The sequence below is a fragment of the Capricornis sumatraensis genome, chromosome 12 (assembly GCF_032405125.1).
Source record: "Capricornis sumatraensis isolate serow.1 chromosome 12, serow.2, whole genome shotgun sequence".
In the NCBI taxonomy this organism is placed as follows: domain Eukaryota; kingdom Metazoa; phylum Chordata; class Mammalia; order Artiodactyla; family Bovidae; genus Capricornis; species Capricornis sumatraensis.
Window position 1 is genome coordinate 32,861,207 of NC_091080.1, and position 7,322 is coordinate 32,868,528.

The 7,322-nt window shown below is 41.4% G+C and overlaps 1 protein-coding gene across 2 annotated transcripts in view; it reads left to right on the forward strand.

Moving 5' to 3' along the window:
• Positions 1 to 2,881, forward strand: part of LHFPL6 (LHFPL tetraspan subfamily member 6) — a 235,517-nt gene extending 232,636 nt beyond the window's left edge. For both annotated transcript variants that reach the window (XM_068984516.1, XM_068984515.1), the window contains exon 4: positions 1,792 to 2,881. In XM_068984516.1, coding sequence (XP_068840617.1) covers positions 1,792 to 1,910 — 119 coding nt within the window. In that variant the 3' untranslated portion in view covers positions 1,911 to 2,881. The remainder of the gene's footprint in view (positions 1 to 1,791) is intronic.
• The last annotated feature ends 4,441 nt before the right edge of the window (positions 2,882 to 7,322 follow it).

Below are 7,322 nucleotides of genomic sequence, written 5' to 3' on the forward strand. Positions count from 1 at the left end.
TTAAAAATATTTGTTGAATTAATGGATGAATGAGAGAGAGAAAGAAAGTGGGAAGAAGGGAATAAAGAATCAGGGGATGGATGACTTAGTGTTTCTTTGAAGTGAAGTGAAGTAGCTCAGTCGTGTCCAACTCTTTGCGACCCCATGGACTGTAGCCTACCAGGCTCCTCTGTCCATGGGATTTTCCAGGCAATAGTCCTGGAGTGGGTTTCCATTTCCTCCTCCAGGGGATCGTCCCAACCCAGGGATCGAACCCAGGTCTCCCGCATTGTAGACAGACGCTTTACCATCTGAGCCAATTTGTCTAAAGTTTCTTGACACATCTAGACCTTAGCATACTGATCTTGACCATTGTTTTGCTTCTCAAAAGATGAGTGTGTGTGTGTGTGTGTGTGTGTGTGTGTGTGTGTGTGGTGTCTGTATTTATATGTATTTTAAGTTAGATTAAGGGTTGGCCATATTTCTACATAATCCAGAAAAACCAGAATAAATCCATATTGATTTAATAATGATTTACCTTATGAATTACCTAGCAAATGAAAGTCTGTATATCTGAAATAGAGGAATAATTTTCTTTTAAATCACATTGAATGTTAGTTGCTCATTTTGGATCTTAGCCAGTTACTAAATTTAAACCACAAAATGTGTAAATCATGCATGTAAACTAGGATCTCCGTGTGGTTAAGGGCAGTACTGTGTAACACCCACAAACACTTTCAACAGTGGCACACTTCTTACGTACCTTCTTTTTTGGCCTCACCCCACAGCATGTGCGATCTTAGTTCCTTGAGCAGGCGTGACCTGCAGTGGAACTGAGTCTTCACCACTGGACTGCCAAGGAAGTCCCTTCTTAGTACCTTTATCTGCTGCCCTACTTTTCCATTTTCATCTGATAGACAGTTGGTCTGATGAGTTGACTATACGTTTTATAACAGAAATAAGGAATGTTGCTTATGTTGCTCCATAAACATAGCAATTATGAGGAATGATGCACACACCCTTATCAAGACAAGGAGTTAATTGGCCTCAGGCAGATGGTGGCTCAAGGAGGATGTGCTGAAGGCTCCATCTTGATTCTTGAGTCTTTCAGGGAAGGGCAGGACTTGGGTGAGTAGGTAGATATAGGTGGGTGAGTTAACCCTCCGACAGCCAAAGAAACTTCACAGAACCTTATCATGATAAAGAAAAGTAAGAAGGACTGTGTTCCTTTGCTCTTGTCTGAAATCAGCGGCATATCTACTTTTCTATCCTACAGCATTGCTGTTATCACCTGTTAGTTACAGGAGGTTTTTTTGGTAGAGTCTTTCACTCTAGCATTATCTTTCAAATGGATCACCTCCTTAGAGTGGCCCCTTTGCAAAAGCTGTGTCTATATTTAGGACTGTATCTCTATTTTGAAGTTTTTTTCTAAGGTACCTCATTATGCATACAAGTTTGGGTGATTTAAATCAGAACTAATACCTTCATCTCTCTTATCCTGATGGCTGCTATTCTTCCTTTTCTTCAGCCATGGGTGTGAGCATCGCAGCTGGGGCGAATTGGTTTCTGTCCCTTAGCTAGCAGGAGACATAGGCCTTGAGGTCCTTCTGAAATGCAGACAATCACACTTGCTTTCTTCCACCTTGAGATAACTTTCAACCCTTATTATCATTTGAGTGAGACTGTATTTCTAAGGAGGATTTCAGTTTCACTTTGGCACACCAGGAGCCCACACCTGGGGAGAAATAACAGAGCCTCCTATAAAATCAGCCTGACCTGTGCCTGCTTTCTCTCCTTCTCTTGTGTCCCTAGGTAAGTGTGAAATCGGCTGGGCCTACTACTGCACAGGAGGAGGGGCTGCCGCTGCCATGCTGCTCTGCACGTGGCTGGCTTGCTTCTCAGGCAAGAAACAGAAACAGTACCCCTACTGAGATGGAGCCACCAAGCGCAGACAGAGGAGAAGATGGACCACAGGGACTCAGAGGGACCGAAGCATCCAGCTACTCTCAAAAGACGGAAAAGTGCTTCTAAACCATACGATGCAAATGAAATGAAACCCAGTGGAATCAGAAACATCTTACCACAAGGAAGGGTTGTGCAAGATTTGCAAAAGAAATGTAGAGCATGGAATGATACAGAACAATGGACCAAATGCTAAAAATATTGCAGGGTGTTGAGTGTTTCTATTCCACGGAGTATTGTTGATGTAGAACACATACACACACAAAACAAATCTATATATGCAAACAAGGTTTTTGTTTTGTTTTGTTTTTTAGGATGATGACTCAGAGAATCAAAAGGGCTAGTAGAAACAGTATTATGTTAGGAAGCAGGGCAACCCAAAAAGGTTCCCTGTAAGTCATGGCACTTTTGAAAGCACAGGAGCATATACAGACATACCCATGCAATCCACATGCCCAAACACAGACATTTCAGTGGTTGCGAAGACTGTACGAGATGGTTAGTGGTGCATTACTCCTCTGTTTTCTTTTTAATACACATTTAAAATACAGTATTATCACTTTATAAAGCATACAGTAAACCTAATCAATGGACCAATAAGCCACTTTATCAGTATTTTGTATACCCTGCATAAACTCTTTACGCCCTCAACGTGTCTTCAGTGTTTATGCAGACCTTTAGAATTAAGCCTTTGTATTTCAATATTATTAAAAAAAATATGCAATATTTCTCTGAGTAGTTTCTGCTGTGATATTCTTACGAAGTAAAGGGGTGACTTTCTGTCCACCATAGGAGAGAATTCACTTGAAGACGAGAGAGTAAGGAGAGACATTTTCCAGTCATTAGATCTTGTTTTCTTTCGTCCATTATTGTACTGTGCTGTACCACATTTATTCCAATATTCATTTTGTAAAAAGTAAAAAAGTGCTATTTTGTTTGTATTTGAAAAGCTCTGTGAATAAATTTTCTCTTTGATCGATAGCTCAGTGTGTCATAGAGTGTTATAATTCAGTTATGGGGTTTGCTTCTTAATTTCCTAAAGGTAGCCTTTCAACTCCAACAGTTTTGTACAGTTTTCATTTTGTTTTGAGGCCTTCTATTCATTCACTCACTAGTCATCCAACCAGGCATTCTTCTTGGCACACAAGGTACTAAAGGTAAAGTAAAAGTTGCTCAGTCATGTCCCACTCTCTGTAGCCTGCCAGGCTCCTCTGCCCATGAAATTCTCCAGGCAATTCTACTGGAGGAGGTAACCATTCCTTTCTCCAGGGGATCTTCCCAACCCAGGGGTTGAACTCAGGTCTCCTGCATTGCAGGTGGATTCTCTACCAGTTGAGCTACCGTTAAAGGTGAGTGTGACATAATTCCTGCTTTCAACCTAAATTCTTTGCCACCAGAATTCTAACGGCCTGTACACTGCGCTTCTATCATGATCAAAGCCTTATGAGAGAAGAATTTCAAGTCTGTTTTAGATGAAGTTTGAGAATCTGGGCAATATTTAGAAGTGGTTGAAGGCAACAAAAACCAAGTCACACATGGTTCATTCTCCGTGGTTGACGACAGAGTGGTCTCCAGCTGGCCGTGACCTGCAGCCCCTCCACTTTTATAAGGGGCTACCTTTCTTTGGTGTTTCTGTGCCAGGAGCAATGTCTTTCAAGCGTCTTGGCAATTCAGATCCTGTTACCCTCCTATTCCCAGCCTAAATCCTTGACTAGAGTAAAAGATCTGCACCCTTTGACCTCCCCTTAAGAGAACCAGTTCTTTGAAAAGCAAAGATTGGATGATAGTTATTCTTCTATTAGGCAATGCTGAGTAAGCATGAAATCTTTAAAACTTCTGGTTCAATTGGTTTCCAAATTATATATCGTTCATATTTGGAAACTGAACATTCTGTTTATACATGTAAGTATATTTTTATTCCTTCAATGCATATTAAGCAGTTTAACTTGAATATCCGAATATCACCCTTGCTTCTGGCGCTTTTAATCATCCAAGGTGAGGACTGATGCTACCCGGGAAGAACAACACAAGATTTTGGCCAGTAACATTCTGGACTTTCTGAGGCTTTGTTGCTATGGAAAAAGTCACTCTGCTTTCAGATGCTTATTTCATCCTGTGCTGAATGCCGTTTGATTGTGTCTCATTATCCACTGAACAGGGGCTTCTCCACTCTGGCTTCCTGCTGGGAGAAGACAATTGCTCTTTGCTTCCTCAATTAGCCCATCATTTTCACGTATTGCTAGTGCCTTTCAAATTTCTTTAACTGCACCTTCTTGTCAGAATAGTATTACGACTTCCTAAACTCGCCTCATCAAATTGGAGTTCTCAATGGAATTCATTAAGGTCTAATTTCTTGGGCAGATTTAATGATAACATTGTCATTTTTATGTAATCTGCAGGGTTTTAGACATTAGCGAGCCTCACTAGAATAAAAAGCTGATCACTCTGACATGGTGAAGTCAGTTGGCACAGGCTTATATCTCCAGTTCTGACTAGTTGTAATTTTTTTGGGGGGGGGGGCGGGGTTCAAGATATCCCAGGGCTTAATGAGCAACATCTGATGTATTAGGAATTGTATAAAAAATCTAAAGAATTTTTATATTTTGATACTTATTTTCAAATGAAAATCAGATTTAATGAAATAATAATAATAATAGCAATAATGATAAAATCTCTGAGAATTATCTACCATGGACTTCTTGCTGATGTACATGTAAGGGGCTGCGTTCAGAATCTCACAGCTCGCAGGTAACTGGCGGGGGTGAGGGGGGGGAGGGTTTCCTTGTTTTTAAGGAAGAGAAAACAATGCTTAAAGAAGTTAATTGATGGAACTGAATTGACCCTTCCAATTTTCAGCATTTTCATTTGTGTAACTATTAGTTTTTGAGCTCCTGCTGCTTGCTAGGCATTCTGCAGGCATGCTGAGTCTCTTGTCGTGTCCGACTCTGAGACACCCTATTGAGAGTAGCCCACCAGGCTTCTCTGTCCATGGGATTTTCCAGGAAAGCATACTGGAGTGGGTTGCCATGCCCTCCTCCAGGGGATCTTCCTGACCCAGGAATGGAAACCCTGCCTTTTAATGTCTCCTGCATCGCCAGGCAGGTTCTTTACCCCTACCGCCACCTGGGAAGCCTGCTAGGCATTCTTCTACTATGTATAAAGCACTCCCTAAAGTGCAACCCTTGCTCTAAGGGGGAAAACGAACAAGAACATCAGCGGTTACATGTCCCGGGATGTCAACTGACTCTCAAACACAGGGAGGAATTCCTCCCAGGTAAAGAGTTGTTTACCCTAATTTATTTATTAAAGATACATTTAAAAGATATAAGGAAAAGAAAGATGATAAGTGATGATTTTGTGCTCTTCAGAGACATCATTAAGAAAACGGAAAGGTAAGCCGAAGACTGCAAGAGTCACCTATCTGGCAAAGAACTTACATTCAGAATATATGAGGAATTAATAAAAAGACAACTCAATCTTTTGAATGGTCGAAATAAATGGACTATTTCACAAAAGAAAATATACACAAATGCCAGTAATCACGTTGAAAAGGTGTTCACCATCTGAAGAATATATATACATGTGTAACTGAATCCCTGTGCTGTACATCTGAAACTAACCCAATATTGTAAATCAATTATACTTCAACAACAACAAAAAAAAAATTAAAAAAAGAAAACCTTTTTGCAGTCCTTTGTGATGGAATGAGTTTGTCAGAATGTTACCGAAAAAAGTTTGTGGGTCTAGCTGCTCACCGCTCAAAAGCCAGTAACAGGCCAGATTGGTGGAAAGGAAAGTTAAGTTTGCCTTGTTTCAGATGGGGACAGGGCTGAGGGGTGGGGTGGTGGGAATAGGGGTCAGGGGGGAGGGTGGCAGGCATCTCTCCAAAGGCCGACTCCTGCCCTGACGAGGGGTGAGAGCATTTACAGACAGAGCTGGGGGGAAAGGACCACTTGCAGAAACAGCATAGTCGTCTCTGACAGCTTGAAATTGGTCATCAGTGGTGTGACCAGCATCATCCTGGATGTTTTAGGTACAGTCAGCCTTTAGTTCCACAGTCCATTTATTCCCATTTCTTTGCAGTCTGTTTTCAGAACTGGGGCAGCTCATGTCGTGGGTGCGGCCTGGTCATCATGAAGTTAATGTCTCCACCTGGGGTTTTGGTCTCTATCAGACAGCCCACAGGATGCGGCTCAGAATATTATCTATGTCCTTGAGAAAGAACGAAGGGTCCTCGACTATGCTTAATGACTACATTATTATTATTTAAACTCTTTTGACTATTTTCCATTGTCTCCGCACTTCTCTGATTAAACTTATTCTTTGACTAAAGTTTTCCACAGGCGAAAGGCAGGCAGAGAACGTGGGGAGGTGGTGGGGACGAGGACCGTAGGGCCCTGCTCCATTTCCAGAAGACCAAATGTGCAGGCACCCCTCTTGGAATCAGGGTTTCCCTCATGCGGAGCGCGTCCCTCTAGAGAGCCTTCTTAGAAATGCTACCGATAGATCGTGATGACAGCTTTCAGCAAGCCTACAGGACTGATAAGAAACTGCCTGTCATCTGAAGAGTAATTTTTGAGGGGACAAAATTGTGCTAATTCCTCAGAGGAGAGCAAGAGGTTGCCATGATCTGGCTCACTGCCCTAACACCTACCAATGGGGTCAATGAAAAAATAATTGATTTTTTCCCTGGAGGAGTTCACCTGGTGTGGAAGAAGGACAATATTCTCATGATTCAGATCGTCCTTACTTTGGTATCCTGAGTGCCTGTATCAATTTTTGTATACACGAGTGATCATTAAAGAAAGCATTTGGATCTGAAAATAAATGGCAGTGATGAAAAATGAGAAGGTTTTTAATGTGAATGAGAACAGGGAAAAAACATCATTCTATCAGGTCATCTGTGGTCACGCTGAAGCTAAATTACTTCCATGAGCAATTGGATCTGGAAACTTCCTCTTCAATTTTTTTTTTTTTTTTAACAATTTTCACGATTCCACTTCTCTAGGATATGGGGAGGAACTGTTGCTTGTCCTGTTTTTGAAAATTATGCTGTGTCTTCTACACAGGATTGTCTGATGCTTAGTTTGGCTCAGCCGCAGTGTTTTCTTAGGGCCTCTGATATCCTGGTCATTTTCTTTTAATTATTTATTCATTTAAAAAGTGTTTATTGATCACTTAGTATGTATCATATGCTCTAATAGCTTCACTGTTAACATATTTTATATTTTACCATGGCCCTTAAGTTTCTCTGGGCTTCCCCAGTGTCTCAGATGGTAAAGAATTTGCCTGCAATGTGGGAGACCTGGGTTTGATCTCTTGGTTGGGAAGAACCCCTGGAGAAAAGAATGGCAACTCAGTCCAGTATTCTTGCCTAGGAA